Source organism: Camellia sinensis, chromosome 6 (assembly GCF_055761805.1).
Source record: "Camellia sinensis isolate YWXY chromosome 6, ASM5576180v1, whole genome shotgun sequence".
Taxonomy (NCBI): Eukaryota; Viridiplantae; Streptophyta; class Magnoliopsida; order Ericales; family Theaceae; genus Camellia; species Camellia sinensis.
This window is the reverse complement of record NC_138966.1, coordinates 205,099,723-205,124,093: the sequence shown is the minus strand read 5'-3', so window position 1 is coordinate 205,124,093 and position 24,371 is coordinate 205,099,723. Positions and strand designations below refer to the sequence as shown.

The 24,371-nt window shown below is 37.6% G+C and overlaps 1 protein-coding gene and 1 long non-coding RNA gene across 3 annotated transcripts; one reads left to right on the top strand and one right to left on the bottom strand.

The window, feature by feature from the left end:
• Positions 1–338: 338 nt before the first annotated feature.
• On the top strand, positions 339–18,839 carry LOC114307526 (HAD-superfamily hydrolase, subfamily IG, 5'-nucleotidase). 2 transcript variants are annotated; one of them, XM_028252950.2, is made up of 17 exons: positions 339–955; positions 1,322–1,419; positions 1,855–1,974; positions 2,826–2,915; positions 3,035–3,150; positions 3,494–3,593; positions 4,302–4,373; positions 4,455–4,502; positions 4,582–4,659; positions 4,782–4,901; positions 5,304–5,409; positions 7,658–7,821; positions 8,228–8,362; positions 11,339–11,469; positions 15,811–15,873; positions 16,019–16,097; positions 18,141–18,839. In XM_028252950.2, exons 1-17 carry the CDS (start codon positions 715–717, stop codon positions 18,222–18,224), a joined length of 1,845 nt encoding a protein of 614 aa, XP_028108751.1. In that variant the 5' UTR covers positions 339–714; the 3' UTR covers positions 18,225–18,839. The 2 variants fall into 2 exon arrangements, with proteins under 2 accessions (XP_028108751.1, XP_028108806.1); XM_028253005.2 differs by lacking the exon at positions 2,826–2,915 and having other exon boundaries at positions 401–955.
• LOC145793165 (uncharacterized) lies at positions 16,448–18,189 on the bottom strand. The gene is made up of 2 exons (XR_014333826.1): positions 17,457–18,189; positions 16,448–17,186 (listed from the first exon to the last, which is right to left on the bottom strand). It is a non-coding gene; the product is annotated as an uncharacterized LOC145793165 (long non-coding RNA).
• Positions 18,840–24,371: the final 5,532 nt, after the last annotated feature.

Below are 24,371 nucleotides of genomic sequence, written 5' to 3'. Positions count from 1 at the left end.
ATACCTTTTCGTCAAAATACTTTCACAATTTTGTGAAAGGTTACACCAATTTCTGAAAGTTTATACCCTTTCGTCAAAACCCTTGCACCATTTTCTGAAGGTTTACACATTTTACTGAAAGTTTATACCTTATATCATTTTGTAAAAGTTTACATCCATTCTTGAAAATATTTTCACATTATTTAATTAATTTACCTGTAAGAGACTCGTTTAGCAGCTCACCAATATGTAAATTTTTAAGAAAATATCGTATAACTCAATACATAAAAGATGTAAATATAAAATAAGGAGGTCATAAATACCTTGCGTATTATATGCCAGACACACTTAAGAAAAGTCTAATTTTTATGGTGGGATTATTGCAACAATAAAATTAATCTGAAATCACACCGTCATATGTTTTATCCACTCGGTTTTTGGTTTCGAATCTCAATTATCAGAGAGAGAGAGAGGGAGAGTGGGGGAGGGAGACGACACACATTAACGTACGCAGAACAGGAGAGACCAGAGGGAGTCTTGGGCATTGGCGTAGTAGGGACGATCGTCTATGCTATCAGTGCTCCCAAGTTCCAAGAGAGGCAGTAGTAGTAATACTAGTTGTAAAAGTACTGAGAGAATTGTTATATATCCATCCGAGTCCATCCAACCTAACCGGAGCAGGAACAGAAGCAGAAACAGAGAGAATATCCAGGAAGGAACAACGAGAGGTTTTGAATGGAGGCCACATCCTATATGAGGAGGAGGAACCCTCTGTTTCTAAGACCCAATGCCATTTCGAATATGAATATCAACAAGAAGATGAAGATGAAGATGAATTTTGCTGATTTTGGATTTCATCCGATGATCTGCCGCTGCTCCGTCGCCGGTGGGGATGTCTTCTCTGTCACTTCTTCCTCTAAGTCCGACGTCGATTATCTCGGTCAGAGCACCAAAGGCGACTTGAATCTCAATTTTGGTATCTACTCTCCCCACTCCCTCTCTCCACGTGTATTGCATTGTATGATATAATTAATTTAATATTATCAGTCAATTACGATGAAATAATATTTATGATTGGAATTGATTATTTGCCTGCTCACTCACTCACTTGATCAATCATTCTTGTTTTTGGCACTCTGTACTATTGTCTTTGCTTTTATTATTCTGCTCATTTAAAAATGACTTACAATGCATCGCTTGTTTGCTTGCTTCTGTCAACGAATTGCTCACTGCTTGCTTGCTCATTCTGTATGTTTCTTTTCTTTTTTGTTCATATATTTCTGGTAAAATGTAGTAACATGATAGGCTAACCTAGTCTTCTTTTTTTCTTTTGGCAACTTAGAAATAGATGCTCAATCAACTTTAGAGGGTCCAATTGAGGAGGTGGCCAGGGTGGAAGCTCAAGAAGCTGAGGACTTGCTTAACCACTTGGGGATTCAGGTGCATTGTACCACCCCCTTTCTTTCTCATTGTCATTTTCATTGCTGCTCATGTGTATATGTTTGATGAGTTTGTTTAAATATGAGAGAGAGAGAAAGAGAGAGAGAGATGCTTTTGATTTTTACCTCATTTTTGTTACCATATGATATGAACTTGTAATCAGAATATTCTTCAGCATAAACTTGAGTAGTTTGCACCAGACCTCAAAATGCTTGAATGCTTTTATCATCCATTACTATTAATGCCTAAATAGTTCTATTCATCGTTATACATTTGCATGCTGAGGTTCCGCTCCTTTTGGCAATTTTTGGAACCAGCTCAGGTTATTTATCAAAAAAGAAGTTATATTTATTGTTGATTTGGACCTGTTGAATTCTGATTTTTGCATGGCAAGTCTTCGCATTGCCTACTTATGACATTAGTATTGATGTGCAGAGTCCATTTTCTTCAAGACATTCTCGCCGTGGCATATTTTGTAGCCGCACATTGAATCTTCGGTCAATCAGTGCCATTGGATATGACATGGATTACACATTGATGCATTACAATGTGATGGTAATCATCTGTTCCACTACTCAATAGGAATTAACTGAAATAGCCATTATTATCCTTTTTTTATAGGTAAGGTAAGGAGTCTTGAACATGAGTCTCTTTATTGGGGGAATGTGACCAAAGCTGTTGGGGTATTCCATAGGGAATGCATGGTAGCCATAAATTCCTCTTGACTTGATTCAATTGTTTCATTTATGGAAGCAACCCATTTTGATTCTCTAGTCTCCTCCTGAATTGTACTTGCCTTGGAAAAACTAACATAGAAAGCAAGAACCGATGAGATATACCAAAGGGTGCCATAACTCGACACTGAATGTGGTTTAGCTATTCCAATTATTGGTTGCATGACAGCCATGTGTTTGTCTCATTTTCTTTACATACGTGCACATATATTAACAATTCATAGACTTGCTTTTGCTAATCAAATTGCATTGTGACGCATGCTATCTGATGTCTCAGCAAGTTACTATGTCACGAATCACTGATTCCGAGGGGCTTAGCAGAACTGACAATAAGAGAAAGATACTGAATACACAATGTTATAGTTCATATGGGTTCTATTCTTTCATATTATGCACTGATTTTATCACAAATACTTTCTAAATGCATATATATATGTATACATTTGTATGATGCACATTAAGGATTCCATTTGTTATATTTTTAATGCTAGCATTGGACTTGCATGATGCTATTCAAGTATCTTACCTTGAAGAATTTTATTTTTTATTTTTTATTTTTGTTATGCTTATAAAGTATCATGGTTATTACTGATGTACTTAATGAGCTGCTTCAAAAATGATTTGCTACTTTAGTTGGAAAGTCATGCATGGCACAACTTTACTGTTTTTCAGGCATGGGAAGGACGGGCTTATGACTATTGTATGGATAATCTAAAAAACGTGGGTTTTCCAGTTGCAGGACTTGCTTTTGACCCAGACTTGGTGATGTCTTTATCTATGTGCAAATTGATGAGATTATAGCTTTGTGAATTTTGTGGAGTTGTTGAGTTTGAATTGTTTGTACTTGTTTCTGAATGCATGCTGCTCCATTCTATTGTTAGGTAATCAGAGGCCTTGTTATAGACAAAGAGAAAGGCAACTTGGTTAAGGCTGATCGATTTGGTTACGTGAAGAGGGCAATGCATGGTACAACAATGCTATCAACTCGAGCTGTCAGGTATGTTCTGAATCTTTTCATTGTATTGATATGTGGTTTGAGGAAATCTGAGATAACTATTGCAGCATTGACTGAACATTGTCAAATGGTGGACATACAAAGAGCATGCTCCATCAAACAAGCTTATTAAATCTCCTATAAAATCTATGTAGCGATTAGTTGAGGTGATGGTATCAGATAATTCATATCTCCTTGCATGTGCATCATAGATAATGCTTTTCTGTGATAGACTACCTTAGCAGTCAGGTGCATGAGGAGCTTACATTTTTTAACATTTTATAATTTTGCGGCAAAGTTGGGGTAATATTTTCTATGGTGCCTGTTAACTTTCTATGCATGGAAGTGAGATGTATGGGAGGGAACTATTGGATCTGCGGAAGGAGAATCGCTGGGAGTTCCTTAATACACTATTTTCCGTTTCAGAAGCAGTGGCTTATATGCAGGTAGTTTACTCATTTGTTCAAGTAACTCTGTAAACATCTACCTTTACTATATTATTCTTGTCATGTAGACTTCATTAGTTTTGATACCTGTTGATGTTTATGGCCATGAGCTGTAGTTATGCATTAGGATGGCTTTCTTTTTCTTTTCTTTTTTCTTTTTTGAACTAAGCTACCCGATTATTTTTTCTCTCCCTCTCTCTCCAGGCGAGTGTGTGTGCATGCCTGTGTCATTAGGAACACCGGAAATGCTATATAACTATACCTATGTTAGCACTTGTTTGACATCTATTTATGCTGTACAACAAATATTTAAACAAGTCTTTACTTTTGCATTGTCTGTATCTTTCATTGTTGAACAGATTGTAGGAGGCTTTTAATGTGAGACCTTGGTAAAAAAGCTTATGCTTTATCAGTTAGGTGATTAGCCTTGTACTATTGTTATATGGTTTCACCTTTATAGGTTACAATATTACTTGTTCCACTCAAATAAGAAAAGCTATGTATTTTTTTCATACAGGTTCTGCTGAGCATTCTGCTAATACTGAAATGCTACATAAATGATGTAGATATTATGACCAGATTAGCTTTTTTGCCCCTTATGTGTGTTGATATCTAATTTTAAAAATTTCTTTAATCTCCCTGTCCAATTGTACGCAGTGGTCAATAAGTTTCATTTACTAATATGAAATCTTAGTTTTTTTGATTCAGATGGTTGACAGATTGGATGAAGGAGCTATAGCATCGGATCTCGGTCCACTTGATTATAAAGGGCTTTACAAGGCAATACATGTTAATGAATTCTATTTGGAATGGTGATATTAGCACATATCATTTATTAATAACTCTTGCTACTGGTTTCAGGCAGTTGGAAAGGCCCTCTTCAGAGCACATGTAGAAGGTCAGCTTAAGGTAGCCATTTTTTAAATGGGTACTTAAGTTTTTAATGAGGTGTTTTGCAAGTACCTACTAATTACTGGCGTTTCTACAGAATGAGATAATGTCCAAGCCTGAACTGTTTGTAGAGCCTGATCCAGAGCTACCTTTGGCACTTTTGGATCAAAAGGAGGTATGTTCCTTATTATTTGTCATTAGTTCACAACATGTCAAATCTTTGAGTTGCTTTTCTTAGATCTCCAAGATTTAAAAAGATTCATCTTCAAATTTTGCTTGGGTATTCTGTTTCATCAGGCTAGCAAAAGACTCTTGCTTATTACCAACTCGGATTATCATTACACAGACAAAATGATGCAGCATTCGTTTAATAGATTTCTTCCCAATGATATGGGCTGGCGTGATCTATTTGACATGGTGAGTACACTTGTTTCATATATTTCTCCATAAACCACAACTCTGGCTCCCCCTTCTTTTAACTAACTCGCAATTAGGTTCAAGGTATTGGATGAAAGTTGCTCAATTTTTAATGGAGCGAGCTTGGTTTAAGGATCTCCTTGTCCTTGGAAACATTTTAGAAAAACAAGAATCTCATTTATCTGATGTCTTGTACATAAAGATTTATGGGATGATTATCTTCCTTATTTGTTTAGAGATTGAAATACTCTTAATAAGAAGTTTTCTTTTACTCTCTAGCTCAGTGAATGTTTCAGTCCCTATTGGAAAATTCCAAAAAATGCCTTGAATAACTATATTAAGATTAGTCATTGACAAAGCTGCAAAAGCTCTTGTAGCATCATCATGTGTTCTTCTTGGTAGGTTATTGTCTCAGCAAGGAAGCCAGAATTCTTCCAAATGTCGCACCCAATGTATGAAGTGGTGACGGGTGAGGGTCTAATGCGTCCATGTTTCAAGGCTCGGCCAGGTAATTCATGCATTGAGCGTTAGCTCCTTTGCTTTTTAAATTAGTCTAATTTATATCCTAGTTATGAAGCATGTTGAAATTTTTGTCTTTCTGTGTCTTCTCATCTGAGAATGTTTCCTTTGGTTGATTCTCAACTAAGGTTGTTTGGAGAATATTTGTTTTCTGTGGGCTAATCTATGATCGAGCTGATTAGGATTGAACCACTGAAATAATGTTACATAATGAAAGTAAGATTAGAGGGGTTAGAGATGAGTGATGAAACATTGGTGTTGGGCTGCAACTCAAGCATGTGAAACCCCGAGCAACCTGAGTCCAACACAAAGCATTTTCGGGCTTGGGCAGTGTATTTTTGTTTTGAACTAGGCTTGGCTTGAATTTTTAAGCCGAAATTGATTACAATTGGGTTCTTCAATTGGTTCAGAAAATAAATGAGAGACAAGAAAACATCTTTGATTACGATTAAAAGGAACAATCTCAGATAGACCAGGATCCTAATTTGGGTAATTTCTTGGTGAACATGATCTCCCATTATCTCTTTGATTCCTTCATTTATTGCCAGAATATAGAGAGGTTTGGTCAGAAAGTTGAAGGGACTTTTTTTTTGTATATGATAATCAAAAGGGATTGGAAAGCTGCAGTAATTCTTTGGAAAAACCTGATTCTCTTTGTCTTTGAGCTTTTATTCCTCAATCCACTTTTTCATTCCTTCATATACCTCCCACCCATAGATAGAGACAAATGGGAATAACCGAACCACGTCTACAAAATGCTAGTACGATGCAACTGCTTCAAAGCCAACGTGATGATCCTTGGTCATATGACCAAGATACAGTCCTGGGTAGTTTCGTAGGGAAACCTGAGCACAAACAAATTAATAATGTTAATATACGCTAACTATTTACCACATCTACTATATTTGCAGCCATTAGATGAAAAGAAGAAAAAAATTATTTCAAAGATTGCTAAATTCACAATGAGAGAGGGAGCTATGTACACAACAGTTTAGGCTATGTATTTAACGATCTTTATTTTTTGCTAACCGATATCCAACAGACGATACTTTAATAAACAACCATATCTCCCACCTTGTGAAGTGGTTTGGTGACTGCTTGACCTTTGACAATCAACGTTGCAGTTTTAGCACCACAAAGCAAAACTAGAGTTGCTCAATGTTCGAGCGTTTTGATCCTTCAATTTATACCTGTAGTTCAATGAAGCCAAGATGAACTCACATCAATAAATGCCCACATCCATTCTAGAGTTTGACAAAATCATCTACCCCAAATCTTAAATATAATTTCTCTCTCCATAGCTTTCTCTCTAAATTCACTCTCTTATCCAACCAACCCCTGGAAATCTCAACTTGCTTCTCTCTTCAAATCATCCAATGAATTTAAGATATCTTTCTCGAACTATTTTTCTGTTTATGTCTAGTTCTGGGATGAATATCTGCTCTCTCCAGTCAAATATAAAAATGCACACATAGCACACAAACAGATATACCTTCTCTTTCTCTCTGAAGAAATAAAAGTGAGGATTTATGAGTATGCATGTAGTGGAAGATGTTAGGGGTTGAAAATGCCCTGCACCCTAACATCGTAAGCATTGTGCTCGACTCCCACATAACCCGAGGGTCTTTCTACAGCAGAAACCCAGCGTCCTTTCAAAGGCATTTGGCATGGGTATTTGGGTATTGCAGATTCAAGTTTTTAAGCAAGAATTCCATGTGATTTGCCATTGATTCCAACGAGGACACTTCTGCTGAGGTTAGTGCTCACATTTTTGTTACACAAAGATTTCTTCAGATGAGAAAACCGAAAAACATAGGCATGTATGAAATCAGCCAACTGGAGCTTAACCGGAGCTAATTATGCTGAGCTCAGGCTGGGAAGTTCAAGCTTTAAGGTCAGGCTTGGTGGGCCTGGGCAGGTCCTATTGTAAATTGAGTTGGGCTTGGACAATCTCCTAGCCCAAGTTGCACCCCTAGGTTTATTCTACCCAATGCAATGTGGGTGCTGTGCTGACTGCCAGAAGAGGCATATTCACAAACAAATTGCATATAGAATGAATAAAGTATCAATTGGCACCTCAGGCATGTTCTTTTTGTTTTTTCTTTTATTTGCAGTTCAACCATTACTTGCTAATGGGGTAAGAAATTATTATGGCTGCCAGATGTGTTTGAAGTGACATCTGTTCTCTATCATGATTTAACATTTTTATTTTTTCATTATGGTACCTCCATCTGCAGGGGGCTTGTACTCCGGGGGCAGTGCTCAGATGGTTGAGAACTCCCTGAACATTCACGGTGATGAGATATTGTATGTTGGTGACCATATATATACAGATGTAAGCCAATCCAAAGTCCATCTACGATGGCGGACAGCTTTGATTTGTCGAGAATTGGAAGAAGAGGTTAGCTATAATTGCTATTTTCACTTTCAAGCTTTGGATTTGACATGAGGGGGGTCTAGCAGTCTGAAGAGGGGGAGGGTTATTAGTAATTTTTGGATGTCCAGAGCTTCTCTGTGATTGAAAATTTCTGTTGCAATAATAAGCATGGTGTACATATACAAGCAACTTGGAAAGCATAAAATTTCAGGAGAGATCTAGAGAGCACATAACAAAATGTTTTATCATAAAGTAATATGAATATTACTTTACATGGTGTACTTCTCTATTTTTTCCTCCCTATGAATCAACATACTTTTAGAAGTTTAATCCATCAATTGTGAGGGAAGCTTTTTATGTGGTTTTATATGCTTTCCTTGCTGAATAGTAATAGGATTTTCTTTGTCTGCTTTTAATTTTGATACTGCAGTATAATGCTTTGATTCATAGTCAAGGTCATCGGGCTGCACTGATAGAGCTCATAAATCAGAAGGAGGTTGTGGGGGATCTCTTTAACCAACTCCGGCTGGCTTTGCAGAGGAGAACCAAGGGGCGTCCTGCACAAGTAATTTTTGCAATGCTCTGTTAATCTGTTATATAGCTCTTTCTTCCTATTGTATATACTATGTTTGTTCTGCATTCTATTCACATAGTTATCCAATTTTTTAGTACTGTTTATGATGTTTCAATTGCCCTTTTTTAATATGGTTACTTAATGCTTGTAATGTGTATCATACTTGTGAACATACAACATAAAACGTACGGTCACATCTTTATGAACATCAATCCTAAGAGTTGAGTTGAATGTTACTTCGTTTTTGTTGTTATTTGAAGCAAGTAACTTGCAAACACATCTTCTTCTTTTTTTTCTCTCTCTCTCTTGAACTTGTTTCTCTTTAATGTCATCCGATCCTTGTTACTTTTCTTCCCCTTTTCCACACTTACAGACAACTTAGAGAAAGTTGCCTTCCTCATTTCACTATTTTCATTAGGCTTTGTATGATACACACTTTTGCTGTGGCTGAAATACATAGTGGAACACAGTTCATTAGAAGGATGGTCAATCAAATTTACTTGTCCTAAGAGTATCAGCTCTATTCAACTGGACTTATCATTGTCTTAATCTATGTGGCAAGGATTTCTTTATCTAATGTGCTCTTTAATGGTACTTTTTGTTGAATAGAAAGCTAGTTTTTTGCTTGAAGCATATTTCTTTTTTCTTGGCCTTTCAACTGTCATTATAGTGTCTTCAACTTGAATTATTTCACTTATTTCTGATATTGTCCTTGGTCTTTATTGAACATGTTGGAACTTTTTATTGTTAAAAAAAATATTTGTTTAATTATAATATTAGAAAATATAGTTGATTTTGTAAGAGTTAGGACATTTAGTGAACCAGCGTCTTAAGTGCCAAAAGGTACGTCTTTTATGACTATATAGACATTGTGTTAAGAGTCATCACTTATTGTTGGATGGGTACAAGGATCCTAGAGTTGTGTCTTTTATAAGTAGATGCAAGAGCCTGATGGACAGGTCCTATCATGAGTGGTTGCAACCTTACAAACTCTATAAAAAAGATGGGAAGGGATCCAAGACATTTTATAACATCATCATTTGTCAAGTAGTTGTGGCCAAAGTCTCAATAGTCTTAGGAAAGTTCAATGGAAAAGTTTTCAGAATTTCTATCTGCAGGTTTTCAATGTAAGGGATTTGTTGTATGCTGGAGTTGACTTTTCTATTTTCTGTTTGCTAACTCTGTAAGAGTGGGGGCAAATGACACCTTAAAGTCAGCATTACTATATGCCCCCCAAAGCCACAAATTAATTAAAAATTTCTTAATTAAAATTATTTCCTGTCTTCATTAATTGATTCTGTTCTTATATTCAAACCCCCATCGTCCCAACAATACATGGCCTTATTTTGTTCACCAAACTTAGCATTCTGTCACTTCGTCATCAAGTGGTGCTCCTAGAACCTCTTGTGGATGCACTCTTTCTAATTTATCCAATATTAGCCCATTCATGATATTTATTTCAGTACTGCTCATGTCAAAACAATTTAAAATTGAAAATTTTGGAATGTGACTGTAGTGACGGTAGAAGTAGAAACAATGGAGAAGTAAAGATTGAACACTAGGAGATAACAAATAATGAATATTTTCGTTACTTGTGTTAGATTATTAATAAGGATGGTGAGCTTAGTGAGGATTTGATCTATAGAACCAAAGTAGGTTGGCTCAATTGGAGGAGTGTGTCTAACATATTATGTGATCTGCAAATAACAAAAAAAAAAAAAAAATGAAAGGAAAATTTTACATGTCTATAAGGCCAGCGATGCTGTACAAGATAGAATATTGGGCAAATAAGAAACAACATGTTCATAAATTAAGTATAGTTGATATGAGAATGTTTGGATGGATGTGTGATAATATTAAGAAAACTAAATAGAAATGAATATATTCATGAAATGGTAAGAGTAGCACCAATTAAAGATAAGTTGAGAGAGAATAAATTAAGATGGTTTGGTCATGTACAAAGAGAACGTATAGATGCAATGTTAATGAGAAGTGATATGATTACCATAAATGAAAATGTTAGGGGAGGGGAAGACCTAAACTGGCTTGGGATGTGACGGTAAAAAAAAGATATGAATTAATTTAATTTAGCTGAGCATATCGCTCTTGATAGAGTACAATGGCCAAAAAAGATTCATGTAGCCGGCCCCACTTGATTTAGACACAAGGCTTAGTTTGGTTTGGTTTGGATTGGTTTTTGTTTTTTTTTTTTTAATTAAATATCCGATTGCAGGTTTGCTTGTAATTGTGTATTTTGTTAATTCTATTGTTCCTCATCAACAACAAAACCCTAGAGAGCGCTTCTTTACTTGATCTATTCCAAATGTGTCATTATAATTTATGTCTACAATCACCACGTATTATAGGTACGTTTATCCTAGGTAGTGAGAATGGTTACTTTGGGGTCTAGCTCATCAATTATAACTATTTGCTTGTTTGTAATTGTTTTACTAAATCATCTAATGATTCTCAGGCATATTTCGTTCCATAGTTCTAAACCTTACTTTATTCTCACACACATTAGTTCATGCCTTATCACAATAGTCAGGGCTACCATTTTCATGAAAACTCGAAGTAAGAGGACTTTCCATATAGTTGTTTGGATGTGGGAGAAGATGGAAGCAAAGCTTGTTGAGGACGAGTTAAACTTGAGCCCACAGATTTTATTTAAAATAAAGAAACATTTATAGTTTATTTCAATGAAATTTTTTTTTTCGTTGCTGTTAAAAAAGAAGAAATATTTATAGTGATTGTTTTCCTTTCTTGCACTGGACGTCAGACTATCAAGGCAAATTTTTATTTCTATGCAAATTTCTTGGCTTTTCTGTTAGTTGTTATGCTGTGTCATTTAATTGATTTGAACTTGTAATAACAGATGCTAGATTTAATGAGTCTAGGAAAAACTAAAATTGTAAAGCAATTCTTTTTTATAAGGTGGTTGATATTTTTTTCACTGTATGTGTTCAGACCCTTGCTGCAACCAATATGAATGATGAAGAACTCACGGAAAGCATACAGAAGCTACTTATTGTTATGCAAAGACTAGACCAGAAAATAGCTCCTATGTTGGAAGCAGATGGAGAGCACTTCAACAGAAGGTAAGTCAAGGTTGGAGAACTTGTAGCTTTTAATTATTTTCCTTTCTTGCAATTTATATCAGGTGCCAGCAAGTTCCCACCTCTCATTATTGTCTTGAGGATATGTTGATAATTCAGTTAAATTTTGTTGAACTTAATATATGGAACCTGGGTCAAAAGTTGCCAAGGTAGATCTATTCACGTTTCATGACTTGGTTAACCTTGGCTATTTTGGCACATGGAATGGTGAGTTAAGAAGCGTTCTCCTCGACCTAATTAGTGTATACAAAGCTGATGGCAGTCAGCTAGGCTTCACTTGAAACCTGATCCTCAATGTACAAATAGAAAATCATGGTTATTCAGCCTCCGTTTATATTGAAAAGCACACATATTAAAAATTAGGGTAAATTACAAATACACCCCCTCAGGTTTTCTTAAAGTACATATTGTCCCCTGTAAACCAAACCAAACCAAACGAAGCCTTAAGTCCCATCAAATGGGGTCGGTTACATGAATCCTTCTTCTCCACGCGGCCCTATCAAAGGCCATTTCATTGGTCAAATTAAGTAGATTCATATCTCTATTTATAACGCTAGTCAACGTTAATCTAGGCCTACCTCGTCCCCTAACACTTCCATCTACCGTTACAGCATCGCATCTCTTCACTACTGCCTCTGTTGGTCTCCGTTGAATATGACCAAACCATCTCAAACGATTCTCTCTCAACTTATCTTCTATCGGTGCTACTCCTACCCATTCCCGAATACACTCATTCCTAATCCTGTCCTGTCTAGTCTTACCACACATCCACCTTAGCATCCTCATCTCAGCCACACTCATCTTATCTACATGTTGTTTCTTAGTTGCCCAACACTCCGTCCCATACAACATAGCTGGTCTAATAGCCGTTCTATAAAACTTACCTTTGAGTCTAGTAGGTATTCGTTTATCGCACAATACCCCAGACGCACTTCTCCACTTACACCATCCCGCCTTAATCCTATGGGCCACATCTGCATCAATCTCTCCCGCTGTTGTGATAATTGACCCTAAATAACGAAAATGTTCACTCTTAGGCAGTTCTTGGTTCTCAATCTTCACTTCTCCTCTGCTTTCATTGTTACTGTTACTAAATTTACACTCCATGTACTCTATCTTAGTTCTGCTTATCCGAAATCCTTTAGATTCAAGAGCTTTTCTCCAGATCTCCAACTTTGTGTTAACTCTTTCTCTAGTCTCATCCACTAACACAATATCGTCTGCAAAAAGCATACACCATGGCACGTCATCTTGAATATTTATCGTCAACTCGTCCATAACTAAAGCAAAAAGATAAGGACTTAAGGTAGATCCTTGGTGTAACCCTACAGTGATAGGAAATTCATTTGTTTCTCCAGCTGGCGATCTAATAGTGGTGACCACCCCTTCATACATGTCCCTAATCACGTCAATGTAGCCTTTTGTCACCCCTTTCTTCTCTAACGCCCACCATATTATATCTCGGGGCACTCTGTCATATGCTTTCTCAAGGTCGATAAACACCATATGAATGTCTCTTTTCTTTTCTTTATACTTTTCTATTACTCTCCTCAAAAGATAGATCGCTTCCATTGTTGACCTACCAGGCATAAACCCAAATTGATTCTCTGACACCTCTGTTATGTCTCGCAATCGACGTTCCATCACCCTCTCCCACACTTTCATTATATGACACATTAGCTTAATTCCTCTATAGTTGTTACAATTCTGGACATCACCTTTATTCTTATAGATTGGCACTAAAATACTCTTCCTCCACTCATCTGGCATGTTCCTAGTCAACAAAATTTTACTAAACAACCTAGTCAACCAAGCAACTCCCTTTCTACCCAAACACTTCCAAGCTTTAATAGGGATATCATCAGGTTCTAAAGCCTTATTTGATTTCATCTTCTTAAGTGCAATCTTCACTTCAAAATTTCTAATCCTGCGATAGAACCTATAGTCTTGGTTTATCGTATTACTGATTATTTCTTCCCCTATTGTCGTACTTCCATGTTCCTCATTTAATAGTTTCTCAAAATAATTCTTCCATCTTTCCTTAATCTCATCGTCCTTCACTAATACCTTAGAATCCTCACTCTTGATGCACTTTACTTGATTAAAATCTCTTGTTTTCCTCTCCCGCATCTTAGCAAGTTTGTATACCATCTTCTCTCCCTCCTTACTATCTAGTCTAGTGTATAGGTCATCATAAACTTTCAACTTAATCTCTCTCACTACTTTCTTGACCTCCTTATTAGCCAATCTATAGCTCTTAAGGTTTTCCTCAGTTCTATCCTTCTGCCACTTTTTAAAGCACTCTTTTTTTGCCTTAACTACCGCTTGGACCTCTTCCCTCCACCACCAAGTTTCCCTAGAGTTGGGTCCCGTTCCTTTCGACTCTCCAAGCACTTCCCTTGAGATTCTTCTCATACAATTGGCCATCGAATTCCATATAGTGTTAGCCCCACCTTCTAAGTCCCAAGTACCTTCCTTATCCATTCGATTCTTAAATATTTCTAGTTTATCCCCTTTTAAGTCCCACCATCTCGTCCTACGACGCCCACCATCCTTCCTAGCTTGGTATTGCCCTCTAAAACATAAATCTAGTATCAAAATCCTATGTTGAGAGACCAGACTCTCTCCAGGAATCACCTTACAATCATTGCATTTTAGGCAGTCTACTTTTCTCACTAAGAAATAATCTATTTGGCTCTTAACTAATCCACTCTTAAAGGTTATCAAATGCTCATCCCTCTTCTTATACATAGTATTAGCCACCACCAAGTCAGAAGCCAACGCAAAATCTAAGATTCTCTCTCCAGCCTCATTTCTGTCACCAAAACCGTATCCACCATGCACCCTTTCATAACCTACTTTATCTATGCCCACATGGCCATTAAAATCTCCACCTATAACCAGGTTCTCTCCTACGGGTATCTCCTGTAAGATCTCATCCATTTGCTCCCAAAAATCCCTCTTAGTCTGATCATCTAACCCTACTTGAGGGGCGTAAGCGCTAATAATGTTCACTATATTCCCTCCAATAACTAATTTAACTAGCATAATCCTATCTCCTTTCCTAATGACCGCCACCACACTTTCCACGAGACCCTTGGCAATTATGATTCCTACCCCATTCCTGCGTCTATCCTTACCACTATAATAAAGTTTAAAACCAGTATCCTCAATTTCCCTAGCTTTCTCTCCCGTCCACTTAGTTTCTTGTATGCAAGCTATACTAACTCTCCTCCTAATCATAACATCTACTAATTCCATCGTCCTACCAGTTAAGGTTCCTATGTTCCAAGTGGCTATCCTAAACCTATAGTCTTGGACTAGCTTCTTTACCCGCGCTCGTCCAGAAAAACGCGGAAACCTTTGCCCATTTTTCACCGCACCCAGGCGTCGATGCGGCGCCCCTTGCTTACTTTTCGAAACACCCGGAGGCAGGCGCAACGCGTCACTTGAGGGGAACGACCTAGCATTTAAACGATTCAAAGTAGGATTCATTTTCATAAGGGATCCGAGCGGCTTTTTTACGTGTTGGTTGTCGGCTACCTAACACACAACCCTCCTCCTTAACCCGGGCTTGGGACCGGCGGAGTTGTTAACAACCCTGGCGGAGTTACATATTGTCCCCTGTGATTTGGAAAATTACAAATACCCCCTTGTTAGAATTTTTTATTTAACAAAATTAACTAAAAAAAATGAAATTTGTAATTGCTTTCCTATACAATAATAAAATTACCTAAATTATTAATTGAAACATATTTTTAACATCATTAAAAACTGGTAATTGACTTGATGATTTATTAATAAAATGGGCGATTTGTTATGAAATTAGAAATCTCAGGAGGTGGAATATATTTTACAAAACCACAGAGGGCGATTCGTATTTTAATTAAATCTCAGGGAGTGTATTTGTAATTTACCCTAAAAATTAACTTGTTGAAATGAGCATTTGTTGAATCTATGTTGCAAAATTAGCATTGGAGTTAAGTTATGTACCTAGAAAATGACAAGTTTTGATAGGGCTAATGTGAAAATATTTATTTTAAGTTCTTAATCCTTTATTTAGTTGCTGAGAATAAATGAGAAAATAACTTGGGACCTTCAAGGCTCCAAATCTGTCTTCCTTTGCTTCGAGGCTCCAAATTTATTTAGCTATCGTTGATGGTAAAAATAATAATACGAAATAAAATGAGGAATAGTGGTGACAGCATTTGTTATTGGTTAGTTTGTTCCTGTCTCTGTCTCCCTCTATCGCTGTGCTAGTGTGTGTATGCAGTTTGATGAATTTGTACTTGGAGTTGATCTGCTGACCCTCTTTTGTGTTAGGTGGGGTTTTCTTTCACGTGCAGGCCTATGGGACAAAAGCCATTTAATGAGACAAATTGAGAAGTATGTGCTACTGTTTTAATATTTTTGGTTCATTTTATAACATCTGGTATTCCAACCGTGGTGGTAGCTGTAGTTGGAATACAATTTTGAATGTTCTTTTTTGGAATAGTTTTTTTTTTTAATTTTTAATTCCATTAAATTACAGGTATGCTGATATTTATACCTCAAGGGTCTCAAATTTTCTTCATTATACACCCTTCATGTATTTCCGTTCACAGGAGCAGGTATTCAAGTATATATGGTTTTCTTGATTATGTTTTCACATTGATTTTCCTTGTACAGTGCCGTTGCATTATTAATCTAGAACTGAGCCCAACATATGCTGGAGATGATGTAACAAAGTTTCTTTCTTGGATGTGTATCTTGGTAAATGCATGCAATGGTTTTTATCTCTGTTGTATTGTATTTGATTTATTCGCTTAAACACTTTTAACATGGCCTCTTTATTAGTAAAATCATTAGTCCACCTTGTACATGTCCAAACCTTCCTAGATAACTTGGTCTCATATAATTCTCAATTGACACTAGTCACATTACCCTTAGCTTCTCAGTAGTGAAGAGTGATTTGATTCAAGTTGAAGGAACAAGGACAAGAGGAAGCTAAAAGTAGTTAGTAGTTGTGGGAATGAGAGCTGATACGGGCCGTTGATATCACTTACAACATGCACAAGATAGAATTTGACGGCAAAGGATTTGTTTGGCTTATCCTATTTTTTGGGATTCTAAGGGTTGTTATTTATTCTCAATAGAGAGTTGTGGGTGTGAATGTTTGGTAGGCACCAAGCTGGCACCAGACCACCAGAAGTGGGGGAGGTGAGAGCGACAGTGATGAATTTAGTTTCATACAAACTAGTAGTACATAATGTACTAGTAAGAAAATGGTATGAAAGGGGGTTGAATTCCATTCTGACCAATTCTGATTGTACCAGTTTGTACTGGGTATGCCTGTTGATTTTGGGTTGTTCCTGCCTGTACTCGTACGTACTGGGATTATTATTTGTCAGTTGTAGGATTTAATGAAGGAAAAAAGTGGTTAAAACCTAAAACAATAATTTCAATCTTTTATTCAAAATGTACTTAAAGTGTGCTAATTGTACCGGATCTAATGTTTAAAACTAAAGGCAATATATTTTGTAAAATTAATAATACATTACAAAATATATTACTATTTGTATGCATCATGAACTATCACGTCTAACAAAAAATTAAATACTAAAAGTGGTATGTTCTTTAAAAGTAATAAAAGTGGTATACTTCGTAAACATTGGGAATAAGTAACTGATACAGTTAGGAATGTTGATCTTTTCTAGAGACTTAGGCCAAGTTTGGGAAGACTAAAAAAGTGCACTTTTTGTCTTTTTGGACTAAAAAATTGAGGTTGAAAATATGGATGTTTGGGTTAACTTTTTGACTTTTTATTGAAAAATGTGTAATAAAAAATTGTAAAAATTGATTTGTAGGGAAAAATTTGAATTGGGAGTTGTGCAGCCGTAATTGTTGACTTTTGGTGAATAGTGTTAACTTTTTAGCTTTTTGAGTAACTTTTTGACTTTTTGACTTTTTTGGATCTTCCCAAACTTGGCCTTATAAATCCAAAATACTTAATAAATATATAAATAGTGATAAATCTGAAACGGTATGCTGAAACACATCTCCCGATGACAAAAACGGTATGCTGGCTATTTTGTGTTGACAACATGGTAGAGTGAAGGCGGTCCTAGATGAAGAGAGGGAGAGAGCTACAATGGAGAGCTTCTGAGTTACTGGAGGTGATGGAGAGTGGTGGTTGGTTGTCTCTCGTGCAGGTCTCTTTGTATAGGAGAGCCGAGCCATGAGTGTCAACATAGCCATGGATGGTAATCTGTATGGTTTTTTGGAATTATTGTTGACTTCTGTGGAAGCCACAATCCACATTGATGCATTTCCTGTAAAAGAGAGAAGCTTTAAGTAGTGCTTTCTAAAACTAAGTTTGACCTGTGTGTATTAGTTAAAGAGAGAAGCTTTAAGTAGTGTTTTCTAAAACTAAGTTTGACCTGTGTATTATTTAAGATGTTAGTATCAAACCTTGACTTCAAATTTGTCTGCTTTTGTTCTTTTCCAATTCTGATTTTGAGTAGGAGGGAGAAATTGAACATTTGTACAGGGCCACCTCTTTCTAGCTCTTGTGTTTTCCAACTGTGTTTCATGTCATTTTATTTCGTCTTTTGAGTGCAGATGACCTTATCTTTCATTATGATATGTTATTTTTTGTTTGGCCCCTGATGCAGACACTTGCTCATGATTCGTACTCGTGCAACCGTTTGGAGCTTAATAAGTCAGCTGATGACAACTTTGGCAAATACTCTGCTTAAGCTAAGCATGGGGTATTCTTTTGCCGTACTTTAAAAAAAAAAAAAAAATTCTTCTTTTTATCACATGTTAATGGCAATGTGGTGGGAAGTTGATTCCCAATACCATCAGAATGGTGTATTTATTTGTGGAAATGAAGTAATCTATGGTTCCGCTGCCATCTAGCTCTTGATCTAAATAATATACAGCTTGTCTGTAACATTTTTTACCACGCAATTGCTGGCCATCTGGTTACATAGTTTTGGTTGAGCACCAACCAACAACTGGAAGTAGAGATGGGGAAGACAAGATGTTAAAGGCAGAAGCAGTCCAAGAAGAAATGGAGGGGTGATTATTGCATACGTACTGCACTTACAGATACAGAACAATTCTCAGAGAGAGAGATAGATGTATATTTTAATTTGTGGGAAGCTCATATAATATGGTGTGGCTCCGATAGGTTTAGGTGTTTGTTCTTGGGAAGCCTATTTATGGCTATCCAATCCTTTACAGAGGCCATGGCTGCTTTAGTTCTGAATCAAAAAATGCTGTTTTTCGTCTGTATTGTCAATGTGATCCCTGCATTTGTAAGTACTTGAAATTTTGCTATGTAATTGACTTAAAATGGATTGTGGTGAGTAGCTAGGTCGGAGAACAATTTGTTGCAAGACACAAACAAACAAAACCAAGAAGAAGAAAAGGAAAACAATTTGATCATGAAGGTTGTGATTGGGACTGGGTGGTATGGGTTTAACTTTTTAGGGCTTGATGGTTGATGAAGTTTCTTTTGGAAACCAAAAAAAAAAAAAAAAAGAGAGAGAGAGAAGAAGATTCTCTGTAACTTACCTTTCTTATGAAATTTGATTTGAGTTCTATTAACCAATAATTAGCTTAAAAATGATTCAATATGTTCAAAGTATTATTATGATGTGTATTGGTACTCTTAATCAATGAAGCTATAAAAGAAAAAAAAAGCCACACAAAAAAGATGAACGCCATTGATTTTATATTTCACTCAACCAATTAAATTGGGTCAAGTCAACTAAAATACAACTGCACTAATTTTCTTATTAATGCTCTTATTAATTAGAAGCGCCACAATAACATTGATATTTAGAAAGTACTAAATAATAACTCAATCAATCTAGGTTTGAGTTTGGAAAAATTATATACTATGTCTTTGTAGTTTGCCTTTATTGTATGTTTCATTTGGTATATGATAATAAGCCAACTTAAAAAACTCATTATGCTAAAAAAATGTTAAATCATGTGACATATCTAGTTAATTATCGCTAAAAACTCAATTTTAACTACTCTAAAAAGTTTTTTTTTTAAAGAAATGTTAGGAATATGCTACTGAAATTATTTTTTAGCATTATTATTATTTTGGCAAACACCCAAATGAAGTCTCACATTGGTTACTCGCCCAAAAAAAAAGTCTCAAATTGGTTTTATATTATACTAGCATATAATCCGTGTTTTATGCACGAAATAAAATAATATATTATTTAATAAAAACATTATAATTCTATTTAATTTTTTTATATTATGTAAAATAAAAGTTAAATAGAAGTTAGCTAATTTGAATTTTCTTAATTGTTTAAAATTAAGAAAATCAAAAAAATTAGTATGAGATATTGATCATAATGCTTCTCACTAAAAATCGCATTTTGTTTATATAAATTGGGGTAAAAAATTCACTTTATGTAAGTGGAATAATTCATTTTTTCCTTGTGATTATAAAATAAAAGTTAAATGACAGTTAGACAATGGGGATTTTCTTAATTGTTTAAAAGTTAACAATTATTTGGGTGGGAAGTTATTTTGAATCAAGCAATCTTAGCCGTTTAATTTTTAATTAGGTCAATCTTCAATTTTTTTCGAATCAAAAAAATTTAACCAATATATTTTGATAAAATCGCTAAGATCGCAGTTAAACCAGCTAATCAGTCAAACCGAAAACAGTTCACCCTATCGGTTAGGTCAAAAGACCAACCAACTTACACAAAAATTAATTAATTAAAACTTTTACATTTTATTTTAATTTTAAAATTTAAATTGTCTTGAACTGAAACATACACAGCACTACAATATTAAATGGAAGTATGGGGTTTATATAGTGAAACAACTCATTTTTTCCACCTTTTCCTTGTAGGGGGGTTCAAGGTTAGAGAGGTGATTAGAGAGGCAAAACTATACTAATGGTTCGATAATAGTGGAAGTGACTGGAGAATGAATAGCAGCAACTATCTGGAAGTTGAAGAGTGTGTAGCTAGGTGATGGTGAAGCAAGTGGCTCAAGAAGAAATATATGGCAGTGCCAAAATGGGCAGCATCTCCCCAAAATCTCCAAAATTCCTTCTTTAGAACCTGGGGAAATGGGTCATATTTATAGGCTTTTCCTCAGTGCCAAGAGGACACCAAGTGGCCAAATAGAGAGAAGACATGTATCCTAGAGGATCACATGGAATATTCTTCCTTGAGCCACCAAGCTAAAGGTGCCACGTGTCCCTCTGCATGCACTGTGTATTATCTGTTTGCCTTCGCAACTACCTTTTTGAGCCTCAGCAAGTATAGTTGCGACGAGAGTGTTTGGCGTTACTACTCCTTTTTGAGCCTCAGCAAGTGCAGATGCAGCGAGAATGTTTGGCTTTGCCCTTGCCTTCTCAGCCTGAACCTCAGCAAGTGCACTTGCAGCGGTGAACCTTGCCGTTGCACTTGCCTTCTCAGTTCTATTTGGCCAGTACATGCATTCTCAAGACTCCATTAGCCTGCTATCAGCTATGTTTGTATTCACTTCAGCGAAACCTCTACCCTTAGCCACCTAACCACAAACTCCCCAACTTCCCAAGGCGAAAGCCACAGCCAAGCCTGCTATCAGCCATGTTGTGCCTTAGTACCAAGCCCAACGGGGCTTCCTTAGTTCTGCCTGTGCGACTAAGGCAGGTCCATGACCTAGGTAATGGAAAGGGAGTCCCTTATGTTCAGGCTACCCTGTTCCCATCTTCGCGGGATAGCTGCGGTAAACTGGTATCTCTGGGCTTACCATAAGCTCTAACCAGAAAGTCTTGGGGCCTGCTATCAGTGCCAAGTTAAATGAACTTTGGAGAAGGGGCTTGCTATCAGCACCAAGCATCAGCCTCTAGTTGCAGAGGGAAGCCTTTCTCAAAGGCTGCTATCACCTTGGTAGGATATTCTCTCTACAACTTAGTTGATGCGGTCATAGTTGCTGCGGTAACCATTTCCCACGGCGAGTCCAAACTGCAGAACCAAGAATATTAGAGATGGCAGCACCGACATAATGCCTCCGCAACTTAGTTGTGTCAGCTTTTTCTTTCCTTTAGCAACTTCGGATGGCGGCGAGACTGAAGATATTAGGAATGGTGGCGCTAAGGCAAAGTGCCTCAGCAACTTCCCCACTGCATGTATTGCCTCTGCAGCTTGACCGTTGCATGTGTTCCCTCTACAACTTGACTTGGTCATTTTCCTTCGTGGAGTCCATTTGGACCCTTGGCGGGTCGAACCTACTTCGGCCCACTTCCCTTTGGCTTTAGCCCATGCTTCATTTCCCATTCATGGTCCCCTTTTTTGGGCGACCTCAGTACTTAGGCCCATACTTAATTTAGGGCTTAATATCTGACTCTCTATATTTGCCCCCTGTGCATGTAGCAGATATGCTCTTGGTTTCCTGCGCATGCATGACGCCAGTAAATAGCCCAAGGGTTGCGTCGGTTGGGTCAGAAGTTGCGTTAGCTCTAAAAAGGTGCCGCCTTTTGATTGACAGGTCATAATAGGCCTAAGGAAGCGTGTCGGCGCCCTTTTGCTGCATTCTTTATAAATAGCACCCTTGGGTCCACTGGTCCCCCACTTCTGCCCAAATACACTTTATGTCTCCTTGTCTTCTTCTCTTCCTTGTCTCCACTTTCCAATGTCTTTTTTACCTTTCTTTATTCTTCCTCATGGCCAGCACAAGGTTTTTACCCGACAGGGCTGCCCCACCCCCTATTGAGTGGAGGAGGGCCCCATACTTCGGAGGGCTGGCTGATCCCTTCTGGAAGGTAGTTGACTCCTTCATTCCTGATGCCCTCCCCCTGGAGGAGCCTCTGCTCCATTTTGGAGAGGCTACTTTGGATGATGCTGACATGGTGAACCCAGTCTCTGTATTGCAGTTTCACGTGGAGTGTGGTGATTTTCCCTATTTATACATTTACTATCGCACCCACTCGGGCCCCCCAGTAGACTGGTCCCTTTAGGTCGATGGCATTATTGCAGATGGTGGATTCGAGCAACATTTACGGGATATTTGTCTCTTCAATGCCATTTTGATTTCAAGGGAGTTATCAGTGCGCAAGGTCCAGACGAACACCGATATGGTTGTCTCCCACTGGAGCCGCAACACTCACACTTTTGCCTTGGTATGGGGGAGATAACTCCAACCCTCGAAGATGTTGTTGTCCTTCTGCACTTGAGCACCTGTGGAGATCACCCCTTTGATCCAGCGTCCTTGACTTCTGCAGAACAAGTTGCCGTTACTACCCTCTAAAGCGTCTTTCGGGAGGTGCAAAAGTATGGCTCCTGGTATGACCTTAGGACTAGGGAACTGCTCCAGGAGAGACCTAAGAGGGACAAAACAACCTATCTTTCCTGGTTGAAGCATTTCTTTAAGGACCTGCAACTAGTTGTGGGCAACATCACGAAGGAGAACCGCGACTCCGTAGTTGGGCCGGGCTACCGCGGTGACTTGTACCTGGCCGCCTTCGTCAGTTATTTCATCTTCTTTTTTGTTCTTCCTATCAACCCTGTCGAGAGCATCAATCCCCTGGTATTTCCTTTGGCTATCAAACTCTACAGCGATAGTCAGATCCCTTTGGTCCCTCTCTTCTTGAGGAACTTATACTTCCGCCTTGACCTCAGCCATTCGGACATAAAGTGATCCATGGACCACTATGATGTGTGGAGCTTTGTACACACACAGTTCCTAACTACTTTTTTCTATGAGAGATTCTCTGCTGGAGTGTAGACACCCCATTTTTGACCGTCCTCAAGACTTGGACGTCATCGTTTGAACACTCGATGATCATCCATACTCGTGTTCGTTTTGAGTTCCCGAAGGTCTCGGCTACGCGCCTTGCCTTAGGATCTCTCAACTTGTCTGTTTTGTGCTTGGTTATGGACCAAGGACTTGTGGTTTTGCTTCTGAGGGAAGAGGGTGGCTTGTTTGCCATCCCCTCAACCCATCGGCCAAGGCTTGAAGCCATTGGCCTTGTTTTCTTTCCATCGGCCAAAAGTGTTGGCCGGTCGGCACTTTTGTTGGTCAGTCGGCACTTATGTTGGTCGATCGGCCATATTTTTTGGCCGAGCCCTTTCCATCTATTTTTTGCAAATATTTTGTGCCAGCTGTGACAGCTGGTATGCACAATTCTGATCCTCCATACACGTGTATGGAGAAATTTGCCCCAAGACTCAAGCTTGTTCAACAAGCTTGAGAATTGGATTTCTATAAGAAGGGAGCCTCTCCTCCCTTTCCAGAGGTTCAGCAAAATAGATATAGAGTTCATATATCCCTCTATCTCTATATATCTCTCTCTATATATTTGTGTGTGTGTTTGTGACCTAAAGTGTGTTTTTGTTCATACTTTTGCACTAGAGCACCTAGTAGAGCACCTTCCTTTGGTTGCTGAGGCACTAGAAAGTTGGTTTCAGAGTTCTTGGGCTGGTTTTGATCCAAGGGGATGGCTGGAGTTGTGTTCTTGAAAGTGTTCTTCAAGGGTGAACAACTAACCTTTTGTTTCCCCATTTTGACCTATTTGCATATTGTTTTAAGCTTAACTATAAACTAAAAAAAAATCTGATTTTGTATGCTTTAGATGATTGTTTAAGGTCACTTTTTGGTTGGGGGTTGTCTACCCCCTCTTAGGCCTTATTTGGCCTTGTTTGGGGCCACCTCTTTTGGCCTTTGTTCTTGCTTTGGTTTGACCTTTCTACCACTGAAATCTAGAAAATTTTCAATGGTGGAAAGGTGGTTTTAGAGTCTTGAATAGGAGAGGGACACCCCTCTCTCCTCGTGTCTTATTTGCTTGCTTTGATGGCTTATAATAGTAACATGTTTGCTTAGCTTGTTTTGGCTCCATTTCTGCAAGTATTTGATGTTATTTTGTCATGCTATACCTC

Coding starts and splice junctions, on each gene's coding strand:
- LOC114307526 (XM_028252950.2), top strand. CDS start 715: ATGGAGGCCACATCCTATATGAGGAGGAGGAACCCTCTGTTTCTAAGA. Junction 4,374..4,454: donor ATTATAAAGGGCTTTACAAG/GCAATACATGTT, acceptor TACTGGTTTCAG/GCAGTTGGAAAGGCCCTCTT. Junction 7,822..8,227: donor GTCGAGAATTGGAAGAAGAG/GTTAGCTATAAT, acceptor TTGATACTGCAG/TATAATGCTTTGATTCATAG.